This window comes from Denticeps clupeoides, chromosome 14, assembly GCF_900700375.1.
Source record: "Denticeps clupeoides chromosome 14, fDenClu1.1, whole genome shotgun sequence".
Lineage (NCBI taxonomy): Eukaryota > Metazoa > Chordata > Actinopteri > Clupeiformes > Denticipitidae > Denticeps > Denticeps clupeoides.
Window position 1 is genome coordinate 11,462,470 of NC_041720.1, and position 20,502 is coordinate 11,482,971.

The 20,502-nt window shown below is 47.4% G+C and overlaps 1 protein-coding gene across 2 annotated transcripts in view; it reads right to left on the minus strand.

The window, feature by feature from the left end:
- Window positions 1-6,259: 6,259 nt before the first annotated feature.
- The window catches only part of akap12b (A kinase (PRKA) anchor protein 12b), a 44,290-nt gene continuing 30,047 nt past the window's right edge, over window positions 6,260-20,502 (minus strand). Inside the window, exons 1-3 of one of the 2 annotated variants that reach the window (XM_029002169.1) lie at window positions 17,231-17,444; window positions 8,856-13,754; window positions 6,260-7,861 (exon numbers count right to left, since the gene is read on the minus strand). In XM_029002169.1, coding sequence (XP_028858002.1) covers window positions 8,860-13,754; window positions 17,231-17,255 — 4,920 coding nt within the window. In that variant the 5' untranslated portion in view covers window positions 17,256-17,444 and the 3' untranslated portion in view covers window positions 6,260-7,861; window positions 8,856-8,859. Of the gene's footprint in view, window positions 7,862-8,855; window positions 13,755-17,230; window positions 17,445-20,502 lie in introns of those variants that run through there. The other variant, XM_029002168.1, reaches the window with a different exon arrangement.

Genomic DNA, 20,502 nt, shown 5'->3' on the forward strand with positions numbered 1-20,502 from the left:
AGTCATCAGGAATGGCAAAGAAGGCAGTCTTGCACGCCTCCCAGAGTTCATCAATATTCTTTGGTTTCGTCTTTCATGCTTCCCCCATGCTGTCATGTCTGGTGACTGGGCTGGCCAATCCTTGAACATCTTCATCTTCTTCGCCTTGAGAAACTTTGATGTGGAGATGGAAGTATGTGATGGAGCACCATCCTGCTGCAGAATGTGGTCTCTTTTATGGTTGGGAATATAAAAGGTAGCTAAGATTTCTTGCTATTTCAGACTATTGATGTTGCCTTCCAGCCTGCAGATCTCTCACACACCTCCATATTGGATGTAACCTCAGACCATGATTTTTCTGCCACCAAACTTCACTGTTTTCTGTGTGAATCTCGGCTCCATGCGGCTGCAGTAGGTCTCCTGAAATATTTACGGTGACTGTGGTGTAATTCAACAGAAGATTCATCTGAAAAATCCACCTTCTGCCACTTTTCCAGCATCCAGGCTGTGGGGCCTTGGCAGATGCCACACGGTTTTTCAATTGTCTTTTGTTTAGTGCTGGCTTCTGGGCACTGATTAGACCATGGAGGCCATTTCGAGACAGAATCCGACATACTGTTCTGGTTGACACAGGGACTTCAGGTAACCAGGATTTTTGAGCCAACAAATGGTCCTCTCGAGCATTTGTCCTGCGGGGTCTGCATGACCTGAGCTTGTCAAAAACTTCTCGTCTCTTTAAATCTTTTTTTTATCCTATGTACTTGACGCTGAGACAGACTGAAGGTGTCTTCCACATCAGCAGTGGATCTGGTCTTCAGCCTCTTCATAATCAACACTTTAGTCTCAGGGTGAATCTCGGGCATGTTTGTAGAGGTCTAGTTGCAGTTGATGTGAAGGTCTAGTGTTCTGGGCTTCTTTTTATACACCTGAGACCTAATTGATCCATTATTAGTCACAGTGAAGCTCTTATGACAAAGTGACAACACTTATGTCTTTGCAAAAATTGACTCAATGGGCTTTACAAGCTTTGACTATTAGAATACTTTTTGACTGTTTCGTTTTGCACTGAAAAATTGTTACAAAAGCTGTTGGGAATAAAATGAGCCATTTCTTGTAAAAAAAAATCTTGATCAGAAATATATTTAAGCGGCACTTGAGGTCAATTTGTACACAAGCGACAAGACTTTTGTCAGGGACTGTATGTATGTGTAGTCTGTTACAAGGACTTTATTGACAGCTGACAGCTGTAGGAATGAAGGACCTTTTGAATTTCTTCATTGTGGATGTAGGTGCCTGCCACTGAAGGAGCTTCAGACCGTTCCACCTTACCTCGGCTTCCCTGTATGCAGACCTGTCAGATTCTACCCTTTGCAGAGGCTGTGAGAGCATCACTGCGTGCACAAGGATTTCGCGTACAGAGGAGGAGAGCTTGAGCCAGCATGCTAGGAATAAATCCTCGAGGGGCTGAGGTGCAGCAACCATGGCAACGATCTTATCAGGTTATGGGTCCAAACTCTTTGTGGCACACTGTTGGAAATCAAACGATATGGTAACTACATATATAAACATACGTATTCTACTTTTCTTTTTTTGTTTTAAGAAATAGTGTCAGGATTGCCTGCAGCTGGGCTCCACACCGGAATCCAATCCTGACGCCCCATAAATGCCGGAAGTTTCCGCCCGTTCGGGGTCGCTGGCATTTTCGTGAACTCTCTGCACGAACTTGACCTTTAGTTTCATGTGTTTTGAGTTCTGGCAATCGCCACACGCCTACGGGTTAGTTTATGTTCGTAATTTAAGTTAAATTGTTTTCGGCCACTGCGCCATTGTTTATTTGTATTTCTTTATTGTTTGTTATAATAAAACCCCCTTCCCAGTATGTCAAACCTCTGCGCTTCCTTCCCTCGTAAGTCCGTAGTCGTGACAGAATGCCAGCGACCCACCCAAAAGCGCAGAGGTGGAAAGCAGAGGAGAAGAAACGCCGCGAAAGACGCAGCCCGGCGCGGCGAACGCGGACGGCAGGGGAGAGACGCGCCGCCCGTTCTGGTGGAGCGTTTTCTCCCCGAGAAGCCGTGGTACGCGGCGCCGCGTGATGACGTCACCCCCGGGAAACTCCGCGAAACCCGGAAGCGACAACGTCGGCGGGTGAGTGGGCGGAGCGAGGACGTTGGCGTCGGCAGCAGCGAGGAAGTGACGTGGGCAGCGAGCGCAGAAGATGCGACCCCCACGATCTTTGCCATGTCGAGCCAAGAACTCTGCGCTCTGCTGGCAAGGCTCCCCGTGGACGACACGGACGACGACGAGAGCACGGGAGACGAGAGTTGGGCTCCGCCCATCGCGCCAGTCTGCGATCGTCGCAAGGTCCGTGGGGAGCCCGAATGGGTACTGCCCATGGGAGCTTATCGCGCCATGGGTCCAGGATGTCCGCAGGGTGGACGACCCTTGGAGTCACCGGTGGGAGGACACGGATGACGAAAGCGATGATGACGTGGATTTTCGGTGGGCGGTCGGTGCCGGGATGGCTCCGCCCAGCGTGCGCGTCCGAGATCATCGCGGCGTCCGTGATGACCCATGTGACTTCCGGGGGTACGAGGTTGACACGGACGACGACCAGGATGACGCCGTTTGGGCAGTCGGTGCCGGGATGGCTCCGCCCATCGCGCCCATCCAGGATCGTCACGAGGTCCGTGGAGACCCACGTCCCTCCCAGCAGTGTGAGGAAAGCTGGTGGAAGAGGGCGACGGGAGGTCGCCAGCCAGCAACTGCGCTGCCGGGACTGCCTCGCAGGGAATCCTCCATTCCTGCTCCAGTCGCCGACCCGCCTTCCCTCTGCCCGGACGTTCCCCAGCGAAATGGCAGCGCAGCACCAGCGTCCACACCTGCTGGAGAAGACGTCCACCCCCCTCCACACCACACACCTACCACCATCTCCAGCGACGTGCCCAGCCCCGTGTGGGACAGCCCAATTGTCCCGGGACCCTTCAGTGGGGCAGCAGACACAGACGAGATCACTACCATCCTCACGTGTCTGACTGGATCAGCATGGGGCTGGAGCACAACCCTCTGGCAGCAGGGAGAGACAGACAGGAGTTTTCGGGACTTCCAACAGAGACTGAGGGCGGAGTTTGATCGGCCTGAGCCAGGGATCGAACTCTGCCCCTCCACCACATCCAGTGCCAGTCAGGATCCGGGGCAAGAAGACCCAGCACTGGTGGGCGACGAGAAGGTCGCTCCTCCCGAGATCCTGGCTGTGCCCCCTGAGGAGGTCCCGGAGAGCCCAGAGAGGGAGCCAGACGACCCTCTCTTCTGTCTGTCTCTGTCTGTGTGTGTCTGTGTGGCATATGTGTCCGTATGTCGCCCCCACTTCCCCTCTTTGTGTCCACCAGATGGCGACCCAGCCGCGGAGCCGAACCCCAGGGAGGAGGTTCCTGACCCGAATGTGCTGGTCCAAGGCGAGGTGGACAAGCCCCAAGGTACCCCTAAGTCCAGCCGGGGGGGGTGCTCCCCCAAAGAATTTTTTGGGGGGGTGCAGTTCGGGTTGGGGACTCCTCCTGAGGGGAGGGGAGGTGGGGAAGCGATGGAGCTGGGTCCTCCGGTAGCCAGTGAGGAGGGCGGGCCAGGCATGGGCCTGCGTCTGCCTCCAGAGGGGTGGAGCGCCATAGAGCCCCCGGGTAGGCATGAGGACCCAGCTGGGACAGGCAGGAAGAGGGCCTGCTTGTCCCAACGGACGCAGAAGGGGCTAGCCGGATGGTCTGGCAATGCCCCCCCCTTGGCACCAGGGCCGTGCAGCGAGAGGGGCTGCATAGTCCCAGAAGGCACCAGCCTGGGGTGCCTGGAACAGTCGCCGGAGACTCTGGGACAATCTCCCTGCGCGGTGCAGGGGGTGACACAAGACGTGTCAGAGGGGACATGTGGAGACAGGGCCCACACGTACCCAGATGGATCGGCCCTGATTATTGTGTGCAGGTACGGGAGTCCGGGGCCGCCATGCGGGACCACGTCGGGGAGCCAGGCCGAGGGTCCGGGGCCGCCATGCGGGACCACGCCGGGGAGCCAGACCGAGGGTCCGGGGCCACCATGCGGGACCACGCCGGGGAGCCAGGCCGAGGGTCCGGGGCCGCCATGCGGGACCATGCCGGGGAGCCAGGCCGAGGGTCCGGGGCCGCCAAGCGGGACCATGCCGGGGAGCCAGGCCGAGGGTCCGGGGCCGCCAAGCGGGACCACGCCGGGGAGCCAGGCCGAGGGTCCGGGGCCGCCAAGCGGGACCACGCCGGGGAGCCAGGCCGAGGGTCCGGGGCCGCCAAGCGGGACCACGCCGGGGAGCCAGGCCGAGGGTCCGGGGCCGCCAAGCGGGACCACGCCGGGGAGCCAGGCCGAGGGTCCGGGGCCGCGAAGCGGGACCACGCCGGGGAGCCAGGCCGAGGGTCCGGGGCCGCCAAGCGGGACCACGCCGGGGAGCCAAGCCGAGGGACCGGGGCCGCCCACGCCTGACCACGCCGGGGAGCCAGCCCGAGGGACCGGGGCCGCCACGCCTGACCACGCCGGGGAGCCAGCCCGAGGGACCGGGGCCGCCAACGCCTGACCACGCCGGGGAGCCAGCCCGAGGGACCGGGGCCGCCACGCCTGACCACGCCGGGGAGCCAGCCCGAGGGACCGGGGCCGCCACGCCTGACCACGCCGGGGAGCCAGCCCGAGGGACCGGGGCCGCCACGCCTGACCACGCCGGGGAGCCAGCCCGAGGGACCGGGGCCGCCACGCCTGACCACGCCGGGGAGCCAGCCCGAGGGACCGGGTCCTCCAAGGGGAGGATACAGCAGGGCAGGAGCCCTGTGGTTGCCGCCGTCCGCCCCGCCGCCTCCACTGATGGTACTGTTGGGGCTCCGAGGACGTAGCCCTTGGAGGGGGGGCTCTGTCAGGATTGCCTGCAGCTGGGCTCCACACCGGAATCCAATCCTGACGCCCCATAAATGCCGGAAGTTTCCGCCCGTTCGGGGTCGCTGGCATTTTCGTGAACTCTCTGCACGAACTTGACCTTTAGTTTCATGTGTTTTGAGTTCTGGCAATCGCCACACGCCTACGGGTTAGTTTATGTTCGTAATTTAAGTTAAATTGTTTTCGGCCACCGCGCCATTGTTTATTTGTATTTCTTTATTGTTTGTTATAATAAAACCCCCTTCCCAGTATGTCAAACCTCTGCGCTTCCTTCCCTCGTAAGTCCGTAGTCGTGACAAATAGCCTGTATAATAGCACAGTTTTGTGTGTTTATTAGAATGTTTTTTTTTTTTTTAGAAATGAGAGCCAAACAAAAAAGAGCTTAAGATTATTCATTTGTAATTTACAAAAGTAATCAAATAGAATTAGTTAGATAACTTTTATATTATAATTAGTTACACTACTATTACACGTTAAATAGGGTGACGAATTACATTTCCAAAGTAATCTTCCCAACATTGAAGAGTGACTGATCTCAATCCTGACTCTTTTTCCCAGGTTGTGCCTTGCTGGTGGAACATGCTTCCATCTTTTCACTTGGCCAAACTTCCTGGCAGTATTTAAGAATCTGCTTAAAACCCACCTCTTTAAGAGGTTTTTTCTCTTTAAACATTTCTTGGTGTTATAATTTCCTATAATTTTGTATCTTAAAGCTAGTTCTATCATTTGAATGCACTTTGGTTTTGTATCTCTATATTGACACTATGACCACATTACCTGAAAGTGAAGTGATTGTCATTGTAAAACACTGCAGCACAGCAGACGGTGTGCTGGTGAGCAGTGGGCAGCAATGACAGGCGCCCGGGGAGCAGTGTGTGGGGACAGTGCTTTGCTCAGTGGCACCTCAGTGACACCATGGCGGATCGGGATCCCCTAACCACTAGGCGTGCACTTCCCCGGCTCACGATCACTTCGATATAAAATACCCTCCTGGGATAACTGACTGGAGTTGGAGGATAATAATGTTAGGGACCTGGGGGACGAGGGTGAGGACTGGTGGGAGTCTGCTGAGAATGATTAGGTGCTGGAGGAAGTCCAAGAGGGTACTTTCCCCATGTCAGCTTTGAGGACTTCCCAGCATCCTGCCACTATTTCATCACTGTGGACACCATGGTTCACAACAACTTTGTCTCCCCTCCCTTAGATGTCACCCTTTCTTTCGCTCTTCATTGCATCAGAGCTCATGTGACCTCCATCTGCCCTGGTGCATCCTCCAGAATGCCCCAACGAGACATATGGACTTGCATTACTAACAAACATTACAGTCCAACAGACGCAGCCACACATGTTTATGGTTTTATAGTGCTAGCTTTATTTGAATGAAATATAGACATGAATTTGTATTCATACTATTAACAGCTTTTAATATATAAAAAGGTAGAATGATGTCGTGCTACAGATGCATATTTTGCTTTTGCAGGGTATTATTATTACAATATGTCTAAAGTACATAGGTATACAATTTGTACAAATGTTATGCAGTTCACAGTTAGATTGTGTTACTAAAAAAGCTTGAATAGATGAAGAGATGCAGTTATGTTTAGTTGAACTGTATGTATGAACTGTATGTAAATTAAGTTTACATTTAGTGAATCGATCCCTGAAAATGGTGGTAGTTTACCAGGATCTTACAGTTCTTTTCATTTACAGCCATTTTAACCAAAGCCTACAACTAACAATGTGTAAATCCTCTTGACAACTTGTCTTGTTACAAAACACAGGAATTATGGTTTGTGCCACAGCACATAAAATTTAGCTTTATGTTATTAAACAATTGAATGTTAAAAAAGAAAGAAAAACACGAAAGGTCCTGAATTTACAGATTATAAACAATCACCAAACTGAATATAAGCCTGTGACTAGTCTGGGAAAAGGCCACGGCCTCACCAAACTGAATATAAGCCTGTGACTAGTCTGGGAAAAGGCCACGGCCTCAGAGCACATTGTTTAGGCCTTTACTCCTGGTGGCCATAAGGTGGCCCCAAGTGGCTGTCACTAGGAGATCAATACATTTCTCCCATGCGTCTCACTACAGCATTTATGTGTGCTGATGTTAAGCACCAACCCTCTCTAAGCATGCAAATGTGTCACAAATGCAACAATCCATTGATCACCTGTATGCAAAGTATACCTCAAGTCCAAAAATACTTTTTGTTCACATATCAAAGTCATATCTTTACATGATTTGCAATTTCACAACCAGTCAGTGACATCTTATCTACTAAAGTAAATTAACTTATCTTTATTAATGTTAAGGCTTGGATAGACCGTACTGTGAGAAATTAAGTTTAAATTATACGATTGAACTTGTCCCACTCTGTTCACATTACTACATGAATCAAAAGTTTTGATCTGAACATAAATTGACAGTAAATCTGTACCATACTTAAAATGTGGTGACTGCCTTTGTACAATAAGCTTTAAAAACAACATGAAGCAAAGCGAAAATAATAATTAGTTATAAATAAAAATATACAAGGTAATAACCCTCTTGACAGGTTTCAGGTCGCAGACACACACACACCAACAATACCTCAGACAGGTGCATACACACTTTCATATTGGATAGCACTCTACAATGAAGTGGAGTGTGATTGGATGCAACTGTAACTGGAAGCATACATCAAATGAATAACAAGCAGGACAAGAACGTGTGTATTTGTGTTTTGAGTTTGTTGACCTGTGTATACAGGATTTCTGTAAAGGTGGTTGTGTAAGAGGTTGCGTTTGATTAGAGAATTAAGGACATCCAGAATTAGGGGGAAGGGGATGGTGCTCCTCTGGCAGGTGTGATAAAGTTCAGTCTCAGCGGATTTGCCAGAGGAACCTCAGTGTCCCAGGTCTCAGGATCTTCTAGGCCCCACTCTCACACTCTCCTCACATCTGCAGGCTGTGACATAAGGTGGGAAAATGTTCTGTCATTTTTCACGATGACATCAAAATAATTTTAATTAATCAGAGATTTGTGTCACCACTCAACAACAATGCAAATTAAGAAATTCCTTTTTTATGGATATATTTATTCGATCAGCAAAGGGTAAATAGAACCCAGATAAATAGTTTTGTACTAGCCTTTGCTGTCTTGGTTTACCCAGCTCCCCAGTGCAGTTTTTATTACTCGGCTGGGATGTGCTGCAGAAGTGCAGACACAGGCAGAGGGAGGAGAGCCCTATACCACAGGCTGTCATTCTGCCGTATTTCTCTACGGGCTGCACCATTGCAGTGCTGCATTAGAGCTCATTAAAAATGTATCTCGGTCCCGCCCAGCTGTTCCTCCTCATCTATCTTTTACACATCTTCAACTTCAGTTCAATCTTCTGTTTTTAAATGTCCTAGATCCAAAAGGTGAGTTCCAAATGCTGTGTTTGCTGACATTATGACATAAAGATAAAGCTTATTAATTATGCGGCCCTTTGTCCTAAACTGTACAGTGTGGGAATGATTTAATGGGAGGGTTGAAGGACAGAGCCTGATCTGCGGAGGTCAGAATAATAATCAGTCTGTCAGCACAAGTTCATCTCCCCTTCACACAGCTTCCGCTGAAGAACTCGGCCCTACAAAGCACTGGGGCAACCCGTAGCATTCTTGCTTTGATATCGAAGGTCCCTTGGTTACCTGTGCGTGGAACAAAAGCTTTTTCATCATGCCGGCCAAATCCACCCCTTACAAAATTAGGGCCCATTGATGCCTTAAAAGCACCACATGAAGATTATGAGATGGGATGCTGAAGGAATTTGAAAATTACATGTTCTTTTTTTTCCTCCTTTGGGTACTCAATACATTCACACAGTGCTCGGGGTCTTCATATATTAACTTTTCTGGCTATTTTATGGGACGATAGCTAAATAACAGTTAAAGGGTAATTGATATAAATTATGACTAACCTGCTCATGATACTGTAGCAATTTCATTGGAAACTGGCTCAATCTCCTTCACTGCCTCTTCAATGACCTCCTCCACCACCTCTGCAGCTACAGCATTCGCCGTCTTCTCTACCTTGGGTTTGGCTTCCACAGCTGTGTCCTTAGCATCTGCATTTTGACAGGTGGCATTTTCTTTTGCATTTGTGGCTTCCTCTTGGCTTGGCGTCTCCTGTGTTGAAGCCTCCTTTTGAGGCTCTTCCAGGGGTGCTTGAAGGCTGTCTGGTGTTAGTTCCTGACCCGCGGCGCCGTCGTCTTTCATGTTCGTTTCAGCAGTGATTTCTTGGGCCACTCCATCTCCGGCACCCTCTGCGTTCTCAACACTGTCGGTGAATTCCTCTGCCTTCTCGATCTCTATCTGCTGCACTGTCTGGCACAGTTCCACCACAATCTCAGGCTGGTTCAAGCTGTCAGCAGCGTCCACTGGTTGCTCTGCTTCCACATCTGTTGTTGTTTCCACTTGACTCTTTTCTTCTGTTTGTACTGAGGTTTCTGAGAGAACTTGGGAATTCCCTTGATCTGACATTTCGGCCAATCTAAAGACACATATCACTGGTTCTGCTACAACAGCAGTTGTCTCAGGTTCCTCTGTGGTGGGTTGTTTTTCAGGTTGTACTTCTGTCACCTGCTCAGCCTGTACTTTGCTCTGAACGTCCATTTCCATCTCTGCTTCCTTGGTCTGAACTGTGTCCTTGGATCCTACTTTCTCTTCCTCTAGACTAACTTTGACCTCTTCTTCAGCTTGCTTGAAATCAACTTTTGTCTCCTCCTGACTCTCCTGTGTACCATCTACAGTCAATACAGCGACCTCTTCGTCCACGGCTTCAATTTCACGCAGAACGCAAACCGGAAGGGTCTCTGTTACTGAAATGGCTTTGATAATTGTTGTTGGGTGTATTTCTGTAAGATCTGGTGTGATGTCCTCTCCTTTGTCCGTGGCTTCTGGCACAGCTGGCTGTTCTAAAACTTCCTCTCCTGACACTTTAACAGCAGGCGCTTCGGATACCAGATTATCATCAAGTTTTGTCTTGGGTTTTGTTGGCTCTGGCTCAGACTTCAGTAGCACCTCTTGTTCAGCCATACTAGCCAAATTCTCCTCTGGCTCCATTCCACTTTCTGCTTGCTCTGTTCCCACAGACAGGTTCTCCACGACATTTTGAATGACAGTCTGAACAAGTACTGTACTCTTTTCTTCAATGATTTCTTCCTCTTTAACATGCTCGGCTTGTGTTCCCTCTGGAAGATCCGGTACCTTCTCACACACCTCTTGGACTATGGCACTGACTTCGGACACAGACTCGCTGCTGGGCTGTTCAACGGTTTCTGATGCAACAACATTGACTACTTCCCCCTCGATTTCATGGTCATCCGTGGTCTCAATGGCAACCGTCTCAACTGCAGCCTCTGCAGCAGAGATACAGACGGTTTCTTTGACAAGTGTAAAATCATCAGCGTGAGCATTGACCGCGTCAGGAACCTCCTTTGCCTCAGTTGTCTTAGCTGGTTCAGCCAATAGGGATGTTGCAAATTCCTGTGTCACAGCCTCAAAAACCTCTTCCACTTTTGTTAACTCGGCTTTGGCCACCATTTCATCCACACTATCAAGTTCTTGAACCTTTTCAGCCTCTGCAACAGCAACTTCTGTGACTTCAGCTGTCTGTGTACTGAGAGACTCCTCAATGGTAGGTTCAATGGGACCCACTGTCTCTACTTTAGGAGAGTTTTCTACCATCACAGGCTCCTCCAAGACCTCAGCCTCCACTGGAACAGCATTGATGGTTGCGATCTTGACCGCTGTTGGTTCTTGGATTTCACTTGCTGCGGGGTCCTCTTTAATTTCTTCCATGTGCATTTCAATGGCATTTTCCAGTGGCATAAGGACTTCGGTAATCTGCACCTCGGCTTCATGAACTCTATCCTCTGTTACACATGCGTTTTCACATTTTTCAGCCTTGTCCTCAACAACAACCTCTGTGGCGACCGTTTCAGTGACAGTAGTGAGAGGCTGCATAGAGAAGACAGTGGTCTCTGTCTTGTCCTCCACAACTACCTCTGTGGCGACTGTTTCCGTGACAGTAATGATAGGCTGCACAGAGGAGACAGTGGTCTCCATTTCAAAACTCTCAATTTCCTGAGTCACCAACCCTGTGCAGATAGAAGTGGCCTCTGTTTTTTCATGGGCCACATACACCACCTTATCTTCTAGAGTGGCAGACTCAATTTGATGAGGTTCAGTGGAGACTGCTGCAACTTCTTTTTGGTCTTCAGTTAATGTTACTGACATGGTACCTTTAATAACAGTCACAGTTTCCACCACTTCCTGTAGAACCACTTCAGTCTCCTTTATCTCACCGTCTCGTGGAACTGGGGTGGTTTCTCCTGAGGTTACAGGTGATGCAGTAATCCTTGAGACGGCAGAGACCATTTCCGTTTCCTCAACAACAGAAACCAGTGGCTGCTCTAGGGCAGTAACTGCTTCTGAGGTTAATTCCACAATATCTTCAGCAATTGAGTTGTCTGTGGACTTGGGGGTGGCAGCAGTGTCTCCTTCTTCTGGAATGTCACTTAGTTGCTTTCCCTCTTCCTCAACATCCTCCACAGTGGCTGAGATCCAAGATGGTGCCCTGTCCTCAGCAGAGACTTTGCCCGGAGTGGCTGAGAGAGCAGCCTCTGGCTTGGTTTCCTCTGTTTTGGAGTCTTCTGTGGTTGTTTGAGTCTGATCATTGTCATATTCAGACAGGGGCACAACGGCAGGCGTGTCAGAGTCTTCTTCTGCTGAGCCTACATCAGAGGAAACTTGTTCTTGTTTTCCCTCAGACTTCTTCTTCCTGCGTCCAGGGATCAGTTTCTTCAGGGAGAATGTTGACTCCTCTTTGGGTATTTCACTGTCAGACGTTGTTTGTTCAGCTCCTGATGTGTCCTCAGTTTTGTCATCAGGTTTCTTCTTACGGTGAGTAACAAGCCTTTTAAGGGATTCCCAAGTAGAGACCAGTTCTCCCTCTGGCTCAGGAGAAGATGCCAAATTCTCATGGTCTGCCTCCTGTGAGCTCCCAAGAGCAGATTCACCAGTCTTAACCTTCTCCTCTGCAGACTGCTGTGCTGTCTCTTCTATCTTGGTCTCTTCATCATCAGAGTCTGATGTCTTTCTGGCCCTCTTTTTGGATGAACCCACACATATCAAAGCTTCCCATGACACAGAAGTGTCCATTTTCTTTTTGGGTTCTTCAGTAGAAGATTCTAACTTCTCTACTTTCTGTTCACTTGCTTTAGGCTCTTCTGGTTTTTCATCACTTGGTTTAGGTTCTTCTGTTTTTTCTGCAGACACAGCACTTTCTGTGGAGGACAGTGTGGCAGATTTGTTTTTGTCAACAGGGGCAGACTCATCCTCACTCTCAGAAGGTCTTTTCACTCGCTTCTTTGGAGTTACAAGTTTTTTGAAGGAAGCCCACGGCAGAATTCCATCCTTTTTACGTTCTCCATCAGAAGTGGATGCTTCCGCCTCTGCCTCTGGACTTGCGTCAGCTGAGGGAACCTCCCCAAGAACGTGTTCCCCAGACTCTTCAGGAGATGATGGGCTGCTGTCTGGTCTCTGGCCCTCTGCAGATTCTGTGGATGACTGAATTTGTTCACAGGCTGCTTCTCCAGATTCTGTCAGCTTTGTCTCAGCTTCTTTCTTACCCTTTTGCTTTTTGGAAGACAGTTTCTTCAAACCTGCACCTGTGAAGAGTTTTTTCAATGGACTTCCCTGGACCTTTGCTTTCTCTTGTGATGAAACAAGTTCAGACTCTGCAGCAGCTTCAGCAGGAGCCTTGTCCTGGCCTGGCTGTCTCTCTGAGGCATCTTCAGCATCTTCCTTGGTAGTTTTGGCACTGTCAGTGGTTTCAATTTCTGAGACCTCGTCTTTCTCAGTTTTATCTTTAGACAGTGGTTCACTTGGAGCTTCTATCTCATCTTGTTTAGGTTCTTCTGTGACTGTGGCAGTTATGTCTACAGTAGGTTCTTCATTGGTCTTTTCAGGTGTTGCTGGTTGCTCTTCTTCTTTAATGTCTGCATCTTCCTTGGGCTCTTCTATGACCTTTTCACCCTCTTCTGTTGTTTTCTCACCCCCTTCTGCTGGAGCCTCTGCATCAGCATTTTCTTCAGCTTCTTTGATGTCTTCTTCAGCAGTTTTATCCTTTGATGGCTCTTCATCTTTGGTCTTTTTGAAACTGGTCTTCTTTCTTAGGTTTGAGAAAATACCCTGTGTGAAAAACCTCTTGAAAGCAGAAGGTGTCTCCTGAGTAACAGGTGAATCAGATGGCACAATCTCAGACTCTTTTTCTGGTGTCAGCATTGCCTCTGCTTCAGTGGCCGGTTCTGTAGCTTCTGCTTTCTCATCTGCAGGTTCAGTAGCTTCAGCTTCCTCATCTGGTGCCTCAGTTTTGTCAGGCTCAGTTACTGATGTCTCAGCCGTGTCATCACCTGGTTCTACTGTGATGGTCTCTGCCTCAGTTTCTTTGACTCCTTCTGCATGTGCAGCTTCTTCTGCAGCAGACTCCTCTTTGGCATCGTCAGAAACACCCATTTCAGCATCTTCTTCTTTCTTGACAGTCAGCAGCTGCACAGGCTCGGACTTTTCATTCTTGTCCTTTTTCAAAGTGAATTTAAACCCAACAAAGCGGAAGATCTTCTTGAATCCCACCTCATTAGTCTCAGTTGGCTTGTCTTCAGCAGCCTTTTCCTCTTCTGTGGTTGTAATCTCATCAGCATCAGCCAACTTGTTCTCTTCGTTTTCTCCATTTACCTGAGGTGCAGTCTCATCCTGGATCATTTCCATTCTAGCAGGGCTGTCCTCCTTCTGAGATACAGCATCTGTTTGGCCAACTGCAAAAGAGTAAGTCCAAATCGATTAACAAAATGGGATCAAAGATAAAGGATGATCATCACACATTAGGGTTTTGGGCTGCACTGTATTGAAAGTTATATACTGAGCCTGTGCACAATGGGAAATTCACTGGAAATGAAAGTGGGGTACTGTACACTGTTTTAAGTGTCCCCTGTTGTGAAATCATGTTTTGAGGAATATGTTAGCACACATGGAACCCCACCAGTAAATTTGTTTGATTCGTTATAACAACATCAATTCCACATTTACCAATTCATGTCCAAGAGACATGGTGTGATAAAGTTCTTCTGTTCCATGAGCTGAACTGTGGTCTTGGTCAGCCAAAATGTGTCAACTCACAGTGACAGGTGTGGAAAAGAAAGGCATGCACACACACTTAAAAACAAACGAAACACACACACACAACATTGTCTCTCTTCAGCTGCTCCTGTCAGGGGTCGGACAGTGGATCACCCAGTCTGTGAGTCCGCATAATTGATTTTACTCCATATGCCCTTCCTGACGCAGTTTTGTGACTGGCACCACGAAAGACTGTCACATGCAGCGACAGTTTCTGGATTCTCTCTCTCTCACACACACACACACCAACAATGCCTGAAATTCCATTCATATCTATCTGTGTTTTAACAGGAGCGGGGAGTCGATAGAGGGCATGAGGGGGAAGTGGTTCTGAGTTTATATGGCTTCACTGGCCTTTAAGACTCTCTGTCCTTTGGCAGGGAAATGCTCACATCTGGCACTGCTTGCCTTCTCTCTGGGGGTCCTGAACCCACCCTGTGACTTTCAAAACAAAATCCCAATGTTTTAATGCCTAGATATCACCTTACTCACCTCAGATATAACACACTAAATTGGAGTGAGTCAAACCTTACTGTGAGCACTCCAACTGCATCACCATAGTGTTTGTTTTAACATAGCCAATCAGTTCAGAAAATACATTAACCTCTTAAAATCCCTTAAATAACCATGGACAGCTCCGCTTGTACCGTCTAACTGGATTTATTTAAATCGAGACTGGACTGCATATGAAAAAGTCTCTCAGTGAGATGTTTTGGGTTTAATACAATAAATATACCAGTAGTAAAAAAAATCCTGTTGTAAATATTATGTCTACTGAGCGTATTATAAAAACTAAGTCTAAATAATCCAAAATCCTTCAAATGAAGAGCTATCAATCATGTGGATAGGTAAGTTCACACTTGTGAATAACCTTAGTAGAAGAAGGCATCGCAAATCAAATTTACACAGTAAATTATGATCTGCTATTTCACTCAAATTAATTATGCAACCCATTGTTGTCTACTCTGTTCCCTGTAATTTACCACCCTACCGTAATAACCCCAGCACCCCTTCACATCCCTGCAACTACTGACTAAAGAACACAGTTGGACACCCTTTTCCAAAGTTTAATTATATTAACAGATTAGTGGTAAAGAACATGCAATAAATTTTGGCCTCAAGACCAAAACACGCAAGGCTCCATGGGAGTAGCAGATTAACATTCTACGTGACTTACAGACAGCAAAACACTTATAAGTATCCCCCACTTCTCTCTGTAGCACAGCACTCCATCCATCCCCCTACCAACCCAAATTCCATCACACCACAGCTAAGAGCTCTTTGTATTCCATCCTCCTTACACAATGGACTACTGGCTCCTTCTACACCAGAATTTGAATGCCCAGGGGGGCCCAGCTATGCTATTGTACCTCCTTGTAGACCTAATGGTTAAACTTCCATTTTGAGCAGCTATGGTTATAAACTTCCTATGTAATGCATTTCAAATGTAATGTTGGAAAACAATTACTGTAAATATTGATGAGGTAGAAGGCAAACGACCATTAAAAAGAACCACTTACTTCCGGATCGGTTCGCCAATATGTCTCACATTTGTTTCTGGGTGAAACCAAACCAATATATAGCAATATATAGAAAAATATGTCATTTGTCAATTTGTAAATGTATGCATGATATAATTTTGGTAAAGGAAACTCAAGCCTGTGTATCCACAAGAATAATATGCATTTCCTATATATGCCTTGATGTGTGCTGTATGAGCTAATGAGTGCGAGCTACTCAAACATGAAAAATTCATGACATGTTGGCGCCAGTGGTCCATTGCATCCCGAGTCAGAACTCACACAGTTAACACGGCCCCTAAATGAGGAAAAAAGACGCAAACCAAACTGCAGTCTTTCCGTGCCCCCCATCCACATAGACAAGCAATAGCGATCTCTGTGCTTCTAGAATTCGTGTGTGTGCAAGTGTGTGAGCTGGCTGAGGTCATCCGTTGCCCTACATCTCCCATTGTTTGCGAGTATTTCCTATGGGAGAAACTTGAGCAGCGATACTCTCTGTGTGGCTTTCTCCTTGTGAAACATGGTCCAAAGTGGACTGGTGGGTGAAAGGTAGCTTTTTGCTCATCTTGTAGTGTTTGCTAAATTTGGCCAGCAGATGTGTGCAAATACAACCTCTAAATTACACAGAAGAGGCTGTGAAAAAAAATCAAGGTTGAGTCTAAGGGGTGGCAACCCCCCTCCCCCTTTTAACCCAGATACCCCATCTCCACTGACCACCCCCCACTAAACACATACACGCCCTTACTGATCAAGGTTTTGTTACAAAGCTGCCAAAGTAATAAAAAAGAAGCACACATGTTGAAATGTAAGTCTTTGCCAGGTTCCACAAAATACGAGGAACTCAGATCTGATCCCGAACGACCCCAGCTAGAAGGTTTTCATTGAAACCTAAACTACTTTCAGCCTGCCACATTCATTGTTTGCTTAATAAGGATAATCTGACTCCGATTAAGGTAGGGCTGGAATAAAACATCCCGGTTTTGTTTACTACAAAAAAAAATTACAACAAAATGTCATACATGCTTCTAAAGCTACAACAATGCCATAAAATTTCACCCTAAAAACACATGTTCTTTCTGCCAAGAGTTCTCTAACACAAACCCTACTAGCATGTAACAGAGCCTGTGTGCCATCCCCAACCCTCAGGGCAAATCGAAACGCAGCCACCAGTACGATTTTTTACAATCTTCACGAAGCAGCTCAGACAGCAGCTGTGGGTGTTTCTAAAATAAAAAAGTTTACTCCCAAACCGCTGTCCAAGCAGCAAAGAAGTATTCACACCAAACTACACTCCAAGTTGGTCAGGGCTGCTGCTCATCCCCAGGAATCATATGCATCATACATGGTTAATTATAAATATACTGCATTTAGTATTATAAATCAACCCACTGATCTCATCCAAGCAAAATCCCCATTAAAGTGACATTATTGAAACCCTGAAGATGAGCCAGACAAATGCAAATGGAACGTCTGTGATGTGATAGAGAAGATTTAACCGCAAATGCAACCACACCCACAGTGCAACAATGCCCTGAGCTATACACATCACAACCCAAGGGACGTACAGAAACACATGAATTTGAGTTTCAACTCACCTGTTAGAGTTATTGTTCCAAGCATTGGGGAAAATGATCCCTCAAGATAGATACTCAAGGCAAAAAGGACAAAAAAATTGAACAAAATAAGTTAAAAGGGTGTGTCTCTGGCTGGTCTCCAGTCGGTGTCCCTCGCCGTGCTGTGTGCGGGGGCCGGAGTGCGTCTCTCCTCCCGAATCTGTTCTCGGTCAAAACTGAGCAGGCTCTTTCACATGCTTTTTCAAGAGACCCCCGACACCACTCTTATGTGGGACCACCCCTGCCTCCAACTCCTCCTCCTCCTCTCCCAGTTCCTCACCACCTCCCCCGCTTGCCTCCTCCTCCTACGCAACTACTCTTCAGCTGTGAGCCCCTCTTCTCAATGAGTTTGGTCTCCACCCCTCCTTCCTGCTCCTAGTCCGTTTCTAGTTCGGCCCATTCCCCCCTCATCACTGCTGTAGAATTCAGTGTCAGCTAAGAATGCTCGTCCAACCCTCTTTTTTACTACTGACCTGAATGCAGAGTGACAGATCTTCGGGTGGGGTGGTTTGGGGGAGATCCCCTCCCTACTCTGTTACCGGCTAACTTCACCCCTTCCACTTCATTGTGTTTCGCAAATTCTTCTTCTCTCTCCTCCTCAAAAATCTTTGGTCCTCCCCCGCTCTGTGTTCCTCTCACTCCCTTTTTATACCACCTCGCCAAAAACCTAAACTTCTCCTCTCGTATCTTATGAGTCCAAGGCTACAGGAATGCTACCTCTGATAGGCCCAACACAGGAGCGAGGCTGTGTGCTACAATTGCCTAATGAGGAAATGAATCCTCAAGCCTAGCAGCCAAACTATCTTTTGGCCAAATACCGACAACCCTGTTGTTCCCTAATTCACATTCGCGTACCATATTGAAACATGGCCCATACGTCTGTAAGGAAAGAGCCCGGTCTACTCATTTGAATTTAAAACAGTTCCCATATTTAGTGGGAGAAGGGGCTCCGAGGAATCCTTCAGGTAAACAGGGGTCTTTGAGGCCGGTAACACCTTTGCATTGTCCCACTGGAATGTGTGAATTCCATGCCGAATGTTCCCAAACAGGTGATAACAGCCCAAATCCAGAGTGGTTCGGAGCCCACCCAACACCCCTGCCCCCATCCCCAGGCACAGCAAGAGGACGTTGCTCAGGTTGAACAGTTCAGAAACAATCCAATTCTTGGCAAAAATACAATTCATTACATATACAGACTATTTTTATCCACAGTTAATGCTGATGAAGGGAAGCAAATAGGCCTAGATGAGAGCTTTTATTAAAGAAATTATCTTTTTTCCCAGACCACTTCATAGAGGAACAAAACAGCAGGCTACATGCTAAATGAATAAAGAACTTTTGCTTGGTTTTTTGAGTGAAACCAAAAGTAGCATAATTCATACTAGTACAGCTTTAATTCCCATCATATTTTGGAGTATGGTCACTACCCCCATTAACTATTACTTACTGGTTAATTACATAACAATAAGAGCAACCTCTAATAGACAGAAGCAAATATGGTGAGATGATTTTAGATCCTATCAGCTAGGCTTACTGCCAGAGAGGATATAATGGTATTACAAAATTGTGTTTAGGTCACAGTCTTATATTCACAAGGAGTTCAAAGTGACAATGTTAAAGCGACAATGCACTATCATCAGTTACAACTCCCCTGCAGCAACTCAGGGAAGCAATTGTAGTTAATAGGGTTTGAACCTATGACTTTGCTGCCATTCAGGTCACCCACTAGGCTACTGCATTCTAACTAGAAAAAACTCAGGGTTAACCATTTTCCTCAGTGACTAAAGATTATGTCTTAAACCAATGACTTCAGGGTCTATTGGCAATTTTAATACTGTAATAATTTCTTTATAAAACCATAACGGACATATTATGTATCAAACTAAATGTTTCATATTTTAGGCAGCAAATGTTTTGCGGTTGTGACAACATTTCACACACTTGGTAGATAGACAATGGTTCAAGCTCTCATGAAGCGGACTCATAAGTGTAAAAAAAAAGAGATTTCCTCCTTAAAGTGGGTGTGTTACAACTCTTGACTCATAGTGTATAGTCGTAATAACCAGTCAAAAAAACACTCAAATGCTACAGGGCCAAAGAAAGGATGTGACACCTGCAACAGAACTGTATCTGGCAGTGACTGGCCGGACAGGAATGTACAGGATACAGAGAGTACATGATGCTTACTGGGCCGATGTGACACAGAAGCTTCCATCTAATGAAAATTCCGCAGAATGAGCTGGCAGCACTTGTTCCCTGCTGATTTGACTTTTTGGAATGGTCTCCACAGTGAACTTCCCTTTCCCTTTTGACCTGGACAGCTATGCGCAGCTTAGAGTAGCGTGGCCCAGAATCGATCTCGCTGACAGCCCATAGTGTTCGGAGAGGTCCGGCATATCTCCACCATCTGAAGACGTGCCAGAGCACAGGAATGCAAGCCAGGGTGGAGCTGGGAAGAGGGTGGGGGGCGGATTTTTAGGGTCTGAACGGGGTCGTTATGACGTTATGCTCCCCCCACCCACAGAACAGCAGTATGTGCGTTCCTAGAGCCAGGAAGACAACGTTGAAATAATGGGAGGAAGAAGGAAATGAGCATTCTGCACATATCTAGCGAGGATCAGACAGAGCTCTTTCTGTCCACATGTACCCCAGCCTTCCACTTTCTCTTCAATGGCTCGACATGGCTCGGAATGTGAAAGGACAGGAAACACAGTCACTATTTGACATCACAGCTTCCTCTCCCATTTCCTCGAGGTACACAGCAACCCTCTCACCGCACGCTCTTTCTGCCGCTTCCGCTGTTCCCCACCGGCCAGCAGTTCACGCGCAGCCGTCTGGTGAGCTGTCCATGTTCCGCACGACGTGACCAAACCAGAAAGAGTCGCCCCGCCCCGCACGCTGCGTAATTCCGCAGAAATGTTTATCCTGAGTGGTGACTGATGAATTCTGGGGCCGCTGTGCTTAGATGCCTGCGCTGGCAACAATGTTTTAGATGCTTTCGTCTGATGCAACTACCCGCAACCATTTTTTTACAATGAAATCAGATTGCAATTCAGGGAGGGTTTTCAAAAGAATTTGGAGAATGAAAACAAAAATTGACAGACACAAGTCAAAGCCAAAAGTCAAAAAGAACTTGTATAGTGTACTTTAAAGGGTAAGGTTACATCTGTGCTATATTCAATACATTGTTTTTAATATTGATGATTAGATGGATCAAGTATCACAAATCAAGTAAATCAAGTATCACGAATTGT